Source organism: Cyprinodon tularosa, unplaced genomic scaffold (assembly GCF_016077235.1).
Source record: "Cyprinodon tularosa strain WSP-4 unplaced genomic scaffold, ASM1607723v1 ctg28, whole genome shotgun sequence".
NCBI classification, from domain to species: Eukaryota; Metazoa; Chordata; class Actinopteri; order Cyprinodontiformes; family Cyprinodontidae; genus Cyprinodon; species Cyprinodon tularosa.
This window is the reverse complement of record NW_024038985.1, coordinates 124,550-142,308: the sequence shown is the minus strand read 5'-3', so window position 1 is coordinate 142,308 and position 17,759 is coordinate 124,550. Positions and strand designations below refer to the sequence as shown.

Here is a 17,759-nt window from a genome sequence, read left to right as displayed (position 1 = left end):
CAAGTCTGACACCCTAACCGCTCACCCACGACACCCAGGGGCTTGGAGGAACGTCCCCCAAGCCCCTGCTGCATATGATGAGGGGTGGGAGTCTTTAGGCACCTCAGGATTTAATTCATATATAGTTCAAAAGGCTAAAATGATGCTATAAATCCATTACAGAATAAACAAGTACAACTCAATTATAATGTTTGTAAACGCATTTATCCGATCAGGGTAGTAGGCTATGTGACAAAGCACCAATATACTAAGGGGTAAAATGTTAAAAATGAAAGTATGGTAGGTACATTTTGTCAATATCATGTCAAAGTGAAAATCGCTGCATTTATCAGTCATCAAAAGAGCTTTGCTCCTTTCAAAGTCCGATCTTTCTCCATGATTATCCTAAGCATTAACAATGGATACAACTAATATTCTTCAAGACGGCACAGAAGTGATGCTGTACAACATCTGAAGGCGACTAAGAGGCAGTTTTGCCACTTTAAAGAGAGTGATCACAGTGTGCGAGGCTTAAATGGATCAATTTAAGCCTGTTGTTCTGTCAGATCAGCATAACTACAGTCAATACGCATAGGCAAGATGTCAGATTAGCGTTTATCCCTTTAGTTTTTTACGAAAAATAGACTTTAAACTAGCTGAATGGCATGTATCCCTTTAGTCAGGTACAAAAAAACAAACAAAAAAACTATTTAAGGTGAGAACACCGTACACTTTAAAAACCCCAAAAAGTAATTACATTTTTTTTTTTATACATGACTAAATGGATACACGCCCATTGAGGTAGTTTGAGATAATTTTTTGTACAAAACTAAAGGGACAGACGTTAAGGGACAATTTAAAGGGACAAACGTTAAGGGACAAACGTTAAGGGGCAAACGTTAATGGGCAAACGTTAAGGGGCAAACGTTAAGGGGCAAACGTTAAGGGGCAAACGTTAAGGGGCAAACGGGTATTGACTCGGGGTATGCTGGTTTGACCGACTACGCTCATCGGACAGAACACCGGGATACACTCTGCGACTTTTAGTGGGTCAAGAGAGGCGACTGGAATCTCACGAAAAGCTCCTGATCAGAAAGATCAGAGTTGCGATCCTGTGTGATATTTTCGTCAGGGACGTGAGTGAATAACACGTTGATCGGTTATACGACCAGACAGAGCTCCTTCTTCTGACATTTTCATAATTACGCGCTCACGAAACAAAAAAGAAAGTTTCTTCTTCCATTACCAGATAGCTTTGTTAATACTTCGCATGTTAGGATTGTTTAAGACGCCAAACTGTCTTTGAGGACGTTCAATATGAGCAGTCAGATCGTATTCGAGTGTCGGTTCGTACAGTTTGAGGACAAACATCGCAAGCTGTGAAATGAAACTCCGCATTCATTCGCACAATTTGAGTTATAGCTGTGAGCAACAATAAAAATACCGCAGTGCATCCCAGGCTTAACCGAGTCTTTACATCCGTGTTGACCTCTTACCTTGACGAGGTATTTCTCCCATCTGTCTGCAGAAACCGACTTCCCAATCTTCCTCAGCAACTTGACATGAAGATCAACCAGCAGCTTTGGAACTGAGGAGACATGAGGATGCTGCGAGTTTATACCGAAAGCTATGAAGAGAGGTTTTCAGAGAAGCAGAGAACTATCAAAAATATTTATTTTCATAAGGATTTCAGGACATTAAACATAGAAAGGCACACATAACACACAAAAAGTTAATTAGCTATTAGCATCAGGCCTTTTAGCAGATATTATATACATTAAAACATCCTTTCAACAAATTAAGATAACAGCCATATCCCTGACCAGGGTTGGCTGTTTCTTCTGGATGGTGTTTTTTCCTCAACGATTTTTCCACAATGGAAGAAACTTAAAGGTCAAATTTAGTGGAAAGTTTTGTTTCTTTTAGTGAATACTCTGCCTAAATCAGGTCCAAATCCAGTAATAACCTTGAGGTAAGGGTCAGCGATATATCAGATATACTCGATGTAGGTCGAGTTTCCCCATGCACAATAGTTTAAATGACTGTTGCAGCCTTTGAGTACCAGTTTAATTTTTCCCAACACACTTTGAATGCATCATAAACCTTTCCTACGAATAAATTACAGCAACCGGCAAATGAAGTACGGCTACAGGTGTTTTAGCTAAGCAATATATGGCAGTGGTTTGTATTCAACGCCAAGGATTAGGGATGCACGATATTGGGATTTTGGCCGATATCCGATATGCCGATATTTTAAAACTCATGTAGCCGATAACCGATATCGATACCGATGTCAAAGCTGGACAAAAATAAGTAGTCATTGAAAATAGCAGTTTTGTTATCCATTTCTGACACTTTGAAAAATAATATACTCAAATATATTTTCATGTGCTGATATCAAATTGATTTTTAAAAACGCGGTATCGATCTATTTTACTTTCAAAATCTCGTGAAATTTCATCGTTCTGTTACAAACTCTCGTGATATTTTGCAAATTCTTGTGAGATTTTGTTAGTAAAATAGATCGATACCGCGTCAATATATCAACATCTAAAAATATGGCAACATTTCGTGAATTTTCGGGGGATTTCGTAGCATAACGATGACATACAGCAATATTTCATTAGTAAAAGAGATTGATATGGTGTTTTTAAATGGCAATATATCAGCATATGAAGATATTGGGATATTTTAATGGATCAATATTTTTTCCCTCGTCTTTAGAAGTTTTTAAGTCTGTAAAAAAGAAGTTTTTGAGGAAGAAGAAGTAGTATTTTTTTTTTTTTAGACTTTAGAAACTCAGAAGCTGATCAAATATCGGGTTAAATATCGGTGGGGTGGCCGATGTCCGATATTCAGTTTTAAGGCCGATACCGATAGGGGGCCGATTATATCGTGCATCCCTACCAAGGATGTCAAACAAAAGGCGGTAATTTGTCAGACGTAATGCAAAAAACCATTGCTGCAAAAGGAAGCAGCACAAATTTATTCCACCACCTAAAAGGAAATCTGCTGCAAAACGAAAGCCCCATTTCCACTCCCCCTCTGAAACCAAAGCGTGCCGAGTTCAGACCGAGCTTGGATCAGTTAACCGTGCAGAGCTCGGGTCCTTATAAACGTTTACACATCACGCTAGCACGGAATCCTCGCCTCCTAGTGGCGATCTACAGTAGTACTGCTCTCTAGAGGTAGACAAGCAAATCAACCTGGCCGTGCCTGAACCATTTAAGAAGTTTGCAGAGAGTCAGGCGAAGAAGGAAGCCTTTGGAGAATTTGCTTGACAGAGTCGGCTTTTGGGAAGTGGATTTGACAAACGATCGTCTAATCAGGGCTTCCAGATGCAGGAAACAACGACAGACATTGATCACACTGCTAAGCAGAATCATCACTGGAAATCTTTTTATGATTGTCTGAAATTTCATGATTATGGAGGCTGACTGTAAGGAGATGAGGCGGGCTGCTCATGCTCTCATTGTTATCTGAGGACCGAGCCAGAACTGAACCACGCCGAGCTCTACTGATGAACTAGCTCCACGTTAGCGCAGTCCGATTCAGTCTGCGTGTCATTTACACTCGACAGTTATAGCGGTTACCTTGCTCGGACTGATCTTAGCACAGTTTCAAAAGGGTAGTGAAAATGGAGCAGAAGAATGTAGTTAAACCCCGTATGTCAGCATCTTCCTGCACACCAATTAAAACCTTCAATAAATCAGCTGATGGCGTCGATACACTGATAGCAAGTCTGTGATGTATTTAGGTGCTAAGCCATTCAGAGATTTATAGACTAACAGAAGTATTTTAAAATCTATTTAAAGTCTGTTTACCCATATATTAATACATTCAGCAGATATGCCTTGATTTGCTCCCTTTATTTGCTATTATTAATGCTTCCTTTTGATATGCTGTTAAATATTTGTTTGTTTAGACAGATTGTTGTTAAATGTTTGTCATCATTGTCATTTTTATCATGCAAATAAAGGAAAACGAAGCAATATTGGCAGCACACTGATCGGTTGACTGATCCGAAAATAATAGAAATCAGCCTTTTAATAAACCACGTCAGTTTAACCCCAATTCACATTATAGACGCTAATTAATTGTTCATCGGTAAAATATTGGAGGGGAAAAGCAAATCAGATGAAGGAGAAGCAAACCAAACCAAGACAAAATTATAATAGGAAAATATAATATATAATAAATAAACATATAATATATACGTTTATTTGCAGGTTAATAATATTTGATAAACATATTTTCAATTTAATTCAAATTAGGGCTGAAAAAAATCAGATTAATGGATTATTGAAATAATTTAGTAATCAATTAATCGTAAACTGGAGTATAAAGACAGTTAAATATGCCTTTAGCTGACAGAGCGACCCACTTAGAGCAGGAATTATACCAAAACTGTAAAAAAATAAATAAAAGATTTTGCATTTAATATAAAAAAAAAACTTTTTTGTCCGTCAATATGGTCTATCTAGAACTTCTCAAGTGGAAAAGTTTTGGTGTCACTTGGTTTTATTTTGTAAAAAATCTTCTTTAAGGAACCTTTGGCTATCTGATTATTAATTAAATAATCCAAAAATGCAATCGATAGATTAATCGATTTCCAAAATTATCTTGATTTGTAGCACTAAATCAATTAATCTGTTTAATATTTGACTGATCTATTAATAATTGGACAGCAAAAGGTTACTTAAAGATTTCATACAGATTTACAGATTATAGAATATAAACCCACTGAAGCTAAAAGTTTGCCACTACAGCATATTTATCATGTTGCATGGAAAATGGTAATAAACTGCTTTGAGTGAGTCACCACTCTTTCATTTTTATGTTTTAGAGTTTCTATACTGCAGTTGATAATTAAATCGATCACTGAATTAATTGATAATTCAATAATAAATTAATCCTATTAATCAGTTTCAGCCCTAAATATATATATATATAAATTAAAGCAAAACACAAAAGACGAGATTAATATATTGATTACAACATAAAGAATGATAAATTAAATAAAGCAACTTTACTCAAAGCTACATTTTTTTAAAACTTGAGTAAATTTAAAAATAGGATAATAATCCACCCTTTTAAACCATTCAGAAAAATCAGAAGGTGAAACTATATTTTCACAGCAGGTGATGAAGGCATTTGGTTTTCTTTACCTGTTGCATTTAAATGTATTATATCGTACCATAGCGCCCCCTTTAGAAGATTTATTGCCATGACATGCCAGTGTTAAAAAACTAGCTTCTTAGAATGAAAATGAAATTAATCTTATTGACACATCACGCCACTGAGACAAAATGCATCATATTTCGCCTTTATATTACTAAACTACAGTCAATCTAAATAAAAAATAAAAGGTTTTAACCAAGTTGCTCCAAGAGAAAATCTGCAAACTTTAATGAGAATCAGAAATTAAATCCCAATCAGCTTTTCAAATAGGAAGCGCAAGAAAAGCGTCAAGTTAGCTTCAATAAGCACCGGAAGACAAAGACCACGACATTTTTACGACTTAAAAAACTATTTAAAAATAGATGAGCAGAATTTGTACAATTAAATGTTATTTATATAATTCAAGTATTTGCTCCATGTTAAACGTGAATGGCAAAGAAGACGATAAGCTGTTTGCTCAGGCGTCTAAGTTAGTTTTATTTTGAAAGCTTCAGCCGGATGTCGTCAAACGTGCGGCTAACTTAGCATCGGGTCAGCTATCCACCGCCTGAGAATACATTTAACTGTAAATAAAGTGCTTATTCTGACGTCTTCGTCGCAATCCGACGGATTTACAAGCAGCATACAGTGTTACACGATTCGTTGCTTAAACTCTCATCATGCCCAATAACCCGCAAGCAGTTTTTAACGCACATTTATGCTTGTGTTGTTGCACGAGAAGCAGATAAAGGCAGGGAAAAAATTCAAAAGCTAAAAAGTGACAGAAACCATCGAATAAATCGCCATTTTTGTGTTTTAATCTTGGCCAAAATTTGCAGGAAAACGTCTAAAATCTTGAAGAGCGGGGATTGGAGATAGTTAACTTGTGTTTAAGTAAACACGAAGGTTAAAAAAAATTCACACAATAACAGCTAACGTTAGCCCTTAGCACGTTAGCTCAGTCCCACCATCATCAATGCAAGGCTGGAGCCTCTCCGCTGGAGCCTCCAGCTTGCCTGCTTCCCTGCCCTACCTGAAGATGTGTCCTGCAGGTATCTCTCCAGCTGAGGGAAGGTGAGCTCCGGTAAGTCCAACAGCGCTCCGTAGCGCTCAAGGAATGAGCAAATCACGGCGTAATTTGGACACAAACCGGGGGGAGAACTCGCCGTTGCCGCCGAAGCAGCCATCTTTCCACACCAATGTCAAGCCCTAGCGGAGAGCGCGGGCGCTATTTCCGGTGCTCCTACAAATTAAAACAACACCGGAACAAGCACAGGAAACAGGGCGATATTTAATGTTAACAGGTTTTATTTTTTATTCATTATATATTTATTTATTTTATTAAATTATTTATTATTTTATTTACAATACGTTATTTGCTCTTTATGTTGCAGTTTAATTCGTGTATGGTTTTTGTTGTTTTTTTACTATTATTTATCTTGTATAAATAATTTAATCTAAGTATGCATTTTGTCATATTTAGATGTTGAATTTTACATTAATTTACTTTTAAGACATTTTTTTATTTATTTTTAGAGCGGTTTATTCTTGTGGCTTTCTGTCTGACATCATTGTCTGGGGTAAATAATGAATATTTGTATTCTCTTCAATTATTTATAATTATTCATTCATTTATTGATGTTAGGGATTTTATGACTCCTCAGAAATGTAGCAAAATATACGAAAATCACAGATTTTTTTCAAAGTTCTATATATATTTTTATGAATTTAATTTATGCTTCCTCATTTCCGACCGTGTAAACCCAGTGCTAAATTTCTTATGACATTTAATTGCAATTATGTAAAGTCATGTGTTTTTGTTTTCACTCTGCGTTTTCAGAATAAATAATGATTCTCTAAACTATACATATTTAACTACATAGTAGAATAGAGTAAATTCTGATGAATCTCTACATGGCGTTGAGTTTGACCCTTAAAAGGTCACTGGAGAAGTGGGCCCCACCTCCACCATCATTTTTTTGTCTTAAAATTTATTAAATGAATAATGATACTGAAGTCAAATATGAATTAGAATATTGACTCTAAAAAATAAACACTACAATAGCTAAACTAATAGTCACATTTAAGATTATTAATATTTTCGGCCACTGGGAGGCAGCAACAAGCCGTGAGCAGGGGCGGATTTAGGAAATTTGGGGCCCTAGGCAAAGACAGGCAGGGGGCCCCTCTGAATTGAGAAAACAACATATAAAAAAGACCCATTCTACACATAGATTAATGTTAATAGAATAGACATCCATTATCTGTTCTAGGTTGTGTCCCTCTCTTCTTGTCCCTTTTCTTCTTGTTTTCCTCTCTATGTTTTGTACTCAGCTGACTTTTCATGCTGTCTCTAAAGGAATGAAAGATTTTTTCCAAGCACTAAGCTCACTTAGCTGATTGCTCCTTCCTGTGTTTCCAAAAAGGCCAAAGTAAATAACCCAGTCCTTCTTTTCACTGTAGACAAGCCATGATCTGCTTATCTGTTCTCCATTTTTCATTTGGATGAAATAATAGCTGCATGAATCATGACAGCAGACAAGATAGAGGAGAGCAGGAGGCGGGGTTACCAATCTACTCGCTCTGGAGAGCAGAGTTCGCTGCTTTTAGATGTTGTCTCCAAAGTCTCCAGTAGCAGAAAAAAGTCTCTAGATTTGGCGCTAGGAGCTTTTTAGAAATCAAAGTGCTAGAGGGGTCTGAAAAGTGGCTAAATATAGCGACTAAAGCGCTAAGTTGGCAACACTGCTCTTTGCATGGTTTGTTTTCAAATGGTTTGCTGCTGTCTGTTTGGACCTTTCTGAACATGTGCAGCAAATGGACTGATCCAATATGGTGGACACTGAAGGGGGGGGGCTGAGACACACTTAATATTATCAGCGTTCTGATGGCATTTTAGCGAAAGGATTTTTATCAAAAATATAATTAATGTGAACAAATAAGGAATAGTTGTATTAACTATACATGGAAACAGAGTTTTATGGGGCCCCCAGGAACTTGGGGCTCTAGGAAACTGCCTGATAACTAAAAGATCTGCCTCCCATTTTACTTTCTAGGAACCACTAGCTTAGCTTCAAAGCAAAGAAAAAACAGTGGACTCTTGGTTATTTTCCTTAGGCTATTTTTATTTCACATTTATTTGTACACAATAAATACAGTCAAACATCCACTGGCGTGTAAATCTGAAGCTTTGCAGACTTTGCAGAGCGAACAGGAAATGTGAGAATTTAATCACTGAACTTCAGCTTCAAGTTGGAGTTAAATCAGGACCAGTAGCAGGTTTAAAACATCTCAGATGGAAACGAGACTTCAGTCCGATTATTTCTCAATACAACAGGGTAAAATGCAAACTTCAAAAATAAGTTTGATGTCATTCAGATCTCAAGGAGATCAACGAGAACACAGCAACAAGGCTGACAGATATCTCTTTCCCTCTGATCTAATTAGTCTACTGCTAAGAAAAAGGTATTTAAATCTAATCAAACTGAAAATGCTAAGATTTTTACAGATATCCATCTCCAAGTTCTCTGTAAACTATTCATGTTTTAAAAACAGAAGCTGTAAAGACACTATGGTGACTATTTAAGGCTAAATAACAGAAAGAGCTGATAAAATAAACATATTTATAAGAATACAGCTGGTAAACAAACCTCAAACATCAACAATACTGAGAGGCAACCAGGAGAAATGAAAAAAAAAAAAAGTGCTTCACTATGAAACAGGATAGCTAGCAGCTCCAGATGGTTTCCTCCTTAAAAAGGTCAAAGGCGCGTTGAAACTGCACACTGAACCAAACGCTCTATAATCTGCAGGGTTCCTAAACAGTTATTAACAAAAAAAAACATTCCAGAAGAAAATCTCCAGAGTTTTTATTCCTATATGTTTGTTAAATTTAAAATAGTTTATGCAAAATATTTATATCCATCAGGGATGGGCTTTAAACAAGGAAGGAAGAAAGGAAGAAAGGAAGGGAGTAAGGAAGGAAGGAAGGGACTAAGGAATGAAGGAAGGGAGTAAGGAGGGGAGTAAAGAAGGAAGGGAGAAAGGAAGGAAGGGAGGGACTAAGGAAGGAAGGAAGGGAGTAAGGAAGAAAGGAAGGGAGTAAGGAAGAAAAGAAGGGAGTAAGGAAGAAAGGAAGGGACTAAGGAAGGAAGGGACTAAGGAATGAAGGAAGGGAGTAAGGAGGGGAGTAAAGAAGGAAGGGAGTAAAAAAGGAAGGAAGGGACTAAGGAAGGAAGGAAGGGACTAAGGAAGGAAGGAAGGGAGTAAGGAAGAAAGGAAGGGACTAAGGAAGGACGGGAGTAAGGAAGAAAGGAAGGGAGTAAGAAAGGAAGGAAGGAAGGGAGTAAGGAAGGGAGTAAGGAGGGGAGTAAAGAAGGAAGGGAGTAAGGAAGGAAGGAAGGGACTAAGGAATGAAGGAAGGGAGTAAGGAAGGAAGGAAGGGACTAAGGAGTGAAGGAAGGGACTAAGGAAGGGAGTAAAGAAGGAAGGGAGTAAGGAAGGGAGTAAGGAAGGAAGGGAGTAAAGAAGGAAGGGCGTATGGAAGGAAGGGAGTAAAGAAGGAAGGGAGTAAGGAAGAAAGGAATGGAGTAAGGAAGGAAGGGATTAAGGAAGGGAGTAAGGAAGGAAGGGAGTAAAGAAGGAAGGGAGTAAGGAAGAAAGGAATGGAGTAAGGAAGGAAGGAAGGGACTAAGGAATGAAGGAAGGGACTAAGGAAGGGAGTAAAGAAGGAAGGGAGTAAGGAAGAAAGGAATGGAGTAAGGAAGGAAGGGAGTAAGGAAGGAAGGAAGGGACTAAGGAATGAAGGAAGGGACTAAGGAAGGGAGTAAAGAAGGAAGGGAGTAAGGAAGAAAGGAATGGAGTAAGGAAGGAAGGAAGGGACTAAGGAATGAAGGAAGGGACTAAGGAAGGGAGTAAAGAAGGAAGGGAGTAAGGAAGAAAGGAATGGAGTAAGGAAGGAAGGGAGTAAGGAAGGAAGGAAGGGACTAAGGAATGAAGGAAGGGACTAAGGAAGGGAGTAAAGAAGGAAGGGAGTAAGGAAGAAAGGAATGGAGTAAGGAAGGAAGGGAGTAAGGAAGGAAGGAAGGGACTAAGGAAGGAAGGACGGGAGTAAGGAGGGGACTAAGGAAGGAAGGAAGGAAGGAAGGAAAAGAGAGGTAGACCAAAAGGATGGATGGAAGGATACAAGGAAAGATGGAAGCAAAGACCAGGAGGGAAGGAAGAACAAGAGAGGAAGTAAACATTTAGAAATGGAGGCAGGAGACATCGGAGAAAAGATGGACCTAAAAAAGGTTGGGAGGAAGGAAGGAGAGGGAGGAGGGAAATAAAGGATATAAGTGGGAATGGGAGGAAACACTGATAGAGGGACGACATTTAGGGATAGAAGTCTGGAAATACTGAGATTATTTCCATAAATTTCCAGATGAGAAACACTGAGTGTTGTTAGACTGAGCAGGAACCCTGAATGATATAAAAAACATGAATCTGCACATTAAGACACAAACAACAACAACGTTACACTGTGTGTTTACACTACTGGTTTCCTTAGATCCAAACTAAAGTGATAATGGTTTAAAAAAACAAACAAACAAGGTCATTTGAATCATTTCTACTGAGAAAACAAACAGAATTGCCACTTTTCCCTTGTTGGTGTAACTGCTTTCAGCTACGCGTTTTGAAGGCGGAGAGGACCGGCCTCGCCCAGGCTGGAGTCGGGATCAGGCGTGGAGACAACAGGCTTTTAGTTTTGATCGTGAGAGCTGACTGCTGGTGATCTGTGGCGTAACGGGGAGCTGAAACCTCGGCGGCTCAGTCACTGATCAATGATCAAAACCATTGCTCTGAGCAAAGATTTAGAGCTGCTGAAAAATCCCTTCAGAACGGTTAAATTAAAGCAATCGGCATAAAAAAAACCTGATTGATGCACCTCTAAACATCAATAAAACAACTCATTTCCTAGTTAATTTTTTAGACCAAATAAATATAAAGGCAAGAAGTGATCAAACAGTGAATTAATTTTAGTTAATCGAGTTAATCTTGAGTTTCTTGGTGAGAAGAGGAAAACGTGTCTCTGAGTTTTCAAGTCAAATCAAGAGCAGTTCTGCTAAGAATGGATGTAATTTTTAAAAGTAATAAAAAAAAAATCAAAGAGATTAAATGTTTAAAATAAAGTTATGACCTTGAAAGACAATTTTGAGGTTAATTCTGAAGTTTAAATGTCATCAATTAACTGTTTAAGTGGACGTTAGCGTTCTGATAGAGCTCATCCTAATCTGGATCAGATCAGGCTTATCTGAGAACAGGAGATTATTTCTAGAAGTTAAATACGTAGTGAGAAGACGCAGCATCCCAACCGACCGCTTTAGATGCGTTTATGGTGAGCTAATCATCCATGGAAGTCAGCTTGATTTAAAAATATCTAAAGTGCAAACGACGGCGCCGATCCCCTGATGATGAGTTCCCTTTTTATGTCAGCTTTACCCATTTTCACAAGGAGAAAGAAATCTTTTGGGAAACATAGATGTTTAAGATCCAGATCAGACAGCTGAGGCTGCACTCAGCTCTATTTTCTTGGACGATGTAAATCAAACGGGGGAAAACAGACGATAAAGGCACATTATTCCTCTGAAGCACCGCGTTCCTATGAGGTTTTGAGCGCAGGGGCCTCTCCTTCCTCCAGGCCTCCTCAGGGGGCCTTTAAGTGTCCTCTGGGTTTCCTTTGGGGGTGCTTGTTGGGCCGGTTTCACACCAGCGTGATCTCCACCTCCTCGCGACGCTTCACCTGGCCTCTAGGATGCTGCTTTGGGGGAGGAGGAGCCGCACGGACCTGCAAACACCCAACAATCCACTTAGAAAGTTCACCTTCCTCTCAGTTAATCAAAGGATCGGGTTTTTACAAGGTTGGAACATGATTCAAATTTTAACTCAAGGGTGATAAATGACTTAGTTAGACTTTATTGGATACAAACTAATAAAAAAAAGGGAAGCAGTGCATGAAAAACAAAGTAAACCTTAGCTGCTAAGGAAAGAAGACACAAAGGTACGAGTCAGCTGCTGTTTTCTGAGGCCTGCTAAAGGTCAGAGTTCAGGACTGGACAATGAGGAAATGGAGAACGTGTGTGACGTATGCCATGATTCAAAAAGGAAGTCTCCTTTCTTTCTAGTGAGAACATGGCTGCATGACTTTGGTTTAAAAAAGCAGCTTCTGTCCAAACTAAAACACCTACAAACAGAAGATGTTCAGCCATGATGCCCACCAACAATTTTGACCGACTGAAAGAATTCACGAGAACGCAAGTACGGACTCGTGTCCTCGCCAAGAACACAGGAAAGTCTGGACTTGGAGAGAACAGGAGCATGCAGAATAAATATGGGTCAACTGGAACAGAGGAGAAGAAGTGTGGAGACTACAGACTGACATTTTTTCGGGAATGCCACGGGTCACGGGATTCCCGTGGGATGGGAGTCAGTATTAGTAACGATCACGTGATTGGGACGGTACAGGATTAAACATTAACGGGAGCAGACGGGAGCGGGAGCAAACCGATAGTAACTGAAAAAAACTAGGATCAATGCCAAAAAATAAAATAAAATAGAAAGAAAAACAATCCTGTACTGGCGCCGCCATTTTGGAGTTTTTTTTCCTTGAAGCCTGTACTATAATGCGAGTCAAAAAAACTACACGACCCAAAAACCAACAGTGCTTCCGCTCTGAGTTTTTCACCCGTGCTCAAAAACAACAATGGAGGGACCAACAGTTAGTGGCGAAGTCGACTTCAAAAAGTTTGAAAAAAGTGAAATCTTATTGAAGACAACAAGAATGGGAGTGGTGCAGGAGCGGGAGTCATTCTGAATGGGAACGGGAGTAAGTTCACCAGGAGTGGGACGGGACAGGATTTAGATTTCTAGTCTGGCCCGGGATCGGGACGGGACACAATTTTTTTTCTGTGGGAGTGGGACGGGACAGGAGTGAAAATCCACTCCCGTGTCAGTCTCTAGTGGAGACTCGTGACGTCACCACACGCTTCAGCTCGCTGAAGCTGCATCTCACCTCCTGTTATTAATAGTCTCTAGATAATAATAAATTCTTACTTTTTTCATTTATTGGGGAAATAATAATTAACACAGTCAGACAAAAACAAATCAAAGGAACATTTTGCCAAATAAAACAAAAAAAACCTCCATCAGAGCATCACGGCTATGCAGAGGGCTGCTGCAGACGGGCTAACGTTAGCACTGGCTGCTGTTAGCCTTGGAGGACTGCTGTCCTCTCAACATGGGAACATTTATTTTCTTCTTTTTTTAGGGCACTAGTGGCTCCTTTTACTGAAAGTAGGCCGACAGGAAGGGGGTATGAGAGAGGGGGAGAGACATGCGGCAAAGGAACACAGGTTAGATTCGAACCCGGGTCGGCCACATTGAGGACTAAGGTCTCTGTAAATGGGTCGTGCGCGCTAACCACTGCCCCAGCTGCACGCCCCTGAACTTTTTATTTATTTTTCTTAAATAAAATCAGTAAATGGACCATATAGTGATGCATAAAGTATAATGTTCTCACCTCAAATGATCTAAAAACGCACTTTAATAGAACGACAACAGAAAAGAGAACTTTTAACTTCATACTCTGAGCTCTGTGAGCGCTGGAAGCTGCCGCTGCCGCAGTGCATGCTGGGACAGCTGTCAGTCTTGAACGGACAAGTCTGCTCTGATGCATGCTGGGTAAAGTGGGAGGGGCCAGAACAACATCCGGGGACTTTGAGGAGGATGATGTTTCACGAGCAAACAAGCACATGAGAACGCACAACTACACCTATCGAGAAACGGCCGTCAACTCTGTCCAACATGGAGGGGTCAGAGTTAAGTTAGCCACGAACTCCCCGCCATACCAACGTGTTTAAGAGTCAACTGATTGGAATGGTTTGGTAGGACTTCAGAAAGCTGCGCAGGAACCGGAAAAAAATAAACTAGAATGGACCCATTTCCTTTGCCGCAAACAAGAGTTTGCTAAAATTACAGTTATTGCAGATAAAGATGGCCACAAGAACTTGACACGAGGCAAGATTGAAATATAATGATTAAGATATTTGAGCAACAATCTGATCAGGACCAGATTATTCTATTTTTATTGCTCTTGGGTTGGTGTTCCGTAACTTTTTAAAGTGTTCTTAGTCTAAAACATCAGAATTAAATGACTGAATGGAGTCAGATTCTCCAGAGTTCTGACGAGGTAACTGTTTGCCAACGCAGGGATGTTTTAGCGCCATCGTGTGGTAGTAATCATCATTAAACTGTTGCTTACAGGTCTGATGCTGCCAGCTCCGCCCTCTGGATATTTAGGAGGCTGAGAGGATCCTTGAACTGGACCTAAAGGAAGAAAAGAGAACTCTGATTATTTATCTCTCATTGGTCTGAGCTCAGTGTCTGAAGCAGCGCGTCGTACTGTGATACGGGCTCTTGTGAGGCGCCGGAGGAGGCCGGTGGTGTCCGTTGTGGTAGGAGGGCGGCCGGCCGACTGGAGAGGTCGCGGCGCTGCAGGGAGCGGATCCAGAGGAGGGTGTGGTGGGCGTCTGAAGCGGGCTGCTGTGGAGCGGCGCCAACTGAAAGGGACTGCAGGGGGAGCGATCGCACAGAGGCGCGGTGGAGGGAGAAGCCTTCAAGAGCAGAGGAAAGCATAAAGGGTGGAAACTGTTCAAACAAACAAAGCTGCAATGCTAGTTTTGCATCACCGACATACTTGTGTGCTGCCTTCTTTCTGTCCGTCTCCGTTTTCGTTAACGCCGGTGAGATCTTCCACCAGAACAGCAGGAAACACTCCGACGACGCCGTTAAACTCTCCCTCCCAGAAACCATCATCCTCGTGAGTCTCTCTGCTCAGGATACGGATGATCGCGCCTTCAGGAAACGAAAGCTCTTCGTCCGTTTGTCCTGCGTAGTCGTACAGAGCCTTGGCAAATGACACTGAAATAGAGGAGGAAGATTTTAACAAGTAATTTGATTTTTATTGTAGTTGTAGGCAAACAGCGTTGGCCTTTATCTAATGCAGGTGACCCTCACCGCCAGAGTCTCCGTTGACAGAGCTGGCTGAGAGCTCGGTCTCAGGTTCGGTGGAGTTGCTGGAGGAATGGGAGCGGGCGTCCAGCGAGGCCAGAGACTGCAGCATGCTCAGCAGGCTGTTGGAGGACGGAAGCTGCAGGTATTTCTCCGGGACGTAACCAACCTGTCCACTGCGGTTCCTGGCCTGAACAAATCCATAAATAGACAGATATGCAGATATGCCTCAATGTGTATATGCATCTATAACATATGTTAGTACACTGAACAGATAAACTGCAGTTCCTCCTTTTTTAAAGTGGAATCATTTTATGTGAAAAAACTAGGCTTAACCTGAAGGAAACATCCAGAAGTCTGTCATCTCAAGGAACTTTACAGTTCACCAGATCATCCAGTCAGATTGATTCAAAGTTAAGTTAAAACTAGCTGATTGCATCGACTAATTGACTCTTCAGCAATCCCTCACACTAAGCATGCTTGTAGCGACAGTGGAGAGGAAAAACTCCCTTTGAACAGGAAAAAACGTCCAGCAGAACCAGGCTCAGTGTGAGCGGCCATCTGCTATGGCCGACTGGGGTTCAAGGAGACAGAAGCAGAGATACAAACGGCAACAGTAAAAGGCAGCCCTGTCCAGGAAACACACAGCCAGGCAGACGAGCTCCGAGCCAGCTCCCATGTCAGAGGACGAAGACAGCACATCCAGTTAGTCACAGTCAGAGAAACAGGACTACACTGAAAAACGGGCTGATCTCCAACATATTTTTTTCAGTTTTGGCCTTATAGAGTATTTACAACGAGTCCAGAACTTATGTCCAACAACAACCTAACTTATGCATAATCCACCACAGCATAATACTAGTGTTGCACCGATACCGATGCCAGTATCGGACGGGGCCCCGATACTGCCCTAAAATGGTGGTATCGGTATCGGCGAGTACCAACAAATAGGGCACCGATACCATTTTGAGCCATAAGTTTATCCAACTATTGTCACCCACTTCTGGCAAGCAATACAAAATTCTACTGGATTCAGTTTTTATTCGATTTTTTCCTGCTTCACAAAGGTAGGCAGCAGCTTGACATGAAGCCATGATGGCAATTATTTTACATTATTATGGTATCGGTATCAGCCGATACTGCACAGCCAGGTATCGGGTATCGGTGCCAAAAAATGGCATCGGCTCAACACTACATAATACCCATGAAATGATGCAGCAGCCAGTGTCCTGAGGGGAGCAGCGATGCGCACAGAGGCGCCTGGTCAGCGTAAAAAGATTTCTTTCATAGTGGTAATAACCCAGCTGCTGTTTACTACCTGCCAAAAAAAAAAATAAGAACAACTAAAAAGAAAAAAAGAACGAAGGTTTGCAGACACAGCAGATACAGCCTCCTGTCTGCTAGGAAGCCAGAAAAAACGCTGCCAATACGCCATTAAACAGTAGCTGGAAGTTAGAAACACGTTCAGCGCTCGTCTGGAACGCGTTAGATACGTTGATATGCGTTGGAGAGAAGTTCTTGATAAGTTACTCTTAGTTTCTGGATAAGCTAGACACCAAAACTTAATGAGTTACCTACACTTAAGGTATGTCAACGATCAGATAACTTACCTGTAGCTTACAGCCCACATATGGCACACACTGGCATACGTGTTTGCCGTATGCTGACATGTGCCAGTCTGTTCCAGCATGTTAAAGCGTATTTCAGCGTGCTCATAATTCATACGTATGTCAGCTCTTTTTTTTTTTTTTCCTCCAAAGTATTTTTATGAAGCAATCAGTCAAGAAAAATACAATTTCAAGTACATCAGAACAATTTTCCCCCTTTAACCACTCGAACAACCCTCCTGTTGCATCATTAAGGACAGTTAGAATATGACAATGTGTATTACTCCAGTGAAAAGAGAGTGGGATCCATAACCTTAGCCAGAAATGTTGCAGTACAGCTAGCAATCTCCGATCGAACTGTTAGCATTAGCTCATCTTTAATCCCTTCAAACTCCTTAGCTATTACCGTTGCAAGCTCATTTTGGAAGAGTTTGGTCATTTCGGTCTCGATGGAAGATAGAATCTCAGTCTTTAGGTCTGTCGGGGCTGATTCAGGTCTCCCCTTTGGTCCCTTCTTCAACTCCTCGGTAGACATGCTAGAGGTGGTGCTAGGTGTGCTAGGTACCGCAGCGCTAACGTTGCTAGCTGCAATATCAGGCGTGTTTTTAGGCGTGGGTTTAAACTTGTATTTGCGCAGGTTATTCGCCATTTATCTTCGTGAGAGAAGGCTCAAATGATACGTATAGGCTTTAGATGTGCATACACTTCAGAATTTCAGTACATAAATCAAATAAAAACGGCCTTTTAAAACTAAATTATGCAGAGCACACTCCTCACAACCTACTCCATCGCTTGCTCGCCAGGAACCCCGTATGTCAGCTTTTTGCCAGATTTTTTGTGCGTCAGGCATACGATGGTCTACACCATCAAGGTGTGACGGGGGCTTTAGGCTGCTGCCGCAACAAAACATTAATTTAAGAATGTGACAATTCAACATTTTTGTCGATGTCTTGTTCCCTGGAATTATCA

The 17,759-nt window shown here is 40.6% G+C and overlaps 2 protein-coding genes across 3 annotated transcripts in view; both read right to left on the bottom strand.

Moving 5' to 3' along the window:
- rsf1b.1 (remodeling and spacing factor 1b, tandem duplicate 1) overlaps positions 1-6,356 on the bottom strand; it is a 29,704-nt gene extending 23,348 nt beyond the window's left edge. The window contains exons 1-2 of the mRNA XM_038290353.1: positions 6,173-6,356; positions 1,476-1,567 (exon numbers count right to left, since the gene is read on the bottom strand). Of these exons, the coding sequence (XP_038146281.1) occupies positions 1,476-1,567; positions 6,173-6,326 (246 nt within the window). The 5' untranslated portion in view covers positions 6,327-6,356. The remainder of the gene's footprint in view (positions 1-1,475; positions 1,568-6,172) is intronic.
- Positions 6,357-11,646: 5,290 nt separating this feature from the next.
- LOC119786829 (F-BAR and double SH3 domains protein 2-like) overlaps positions 11,647-17,759 on the bottom strand; it is a 72,558-nt gene continuing 66,445 nt past the window's right edge. For both annotated transcript variants that reach the window (XM_038290381.1, XM_038290380.1), the window contains exons 16-20: positions 15,190-15,373; positions 14,870-15,093; positions 14,576-14,786; positions 14,435-14,499; positions 11,647-11,962 (exon numbers count right to left, since the gene is read on the bottom strand). In XM_038290381.1, the coding sequence (XP_038146309.1) occupies positions 11,879-11,962; positions 14,435-14,499; positions 14,576-14,786; positions 14,870-15,093; positions 15,190-15,373 (768 nt within the window). In that variant the 3' untranslated portion in view covers positions 11,647-11,878. The remainder of the gene's footprint in view (positions 11,963-14,434; positions 14,500-14,575; positions 14,787-14,869; positions 15,094-15,189; positions 15,374-17,759) is intronic.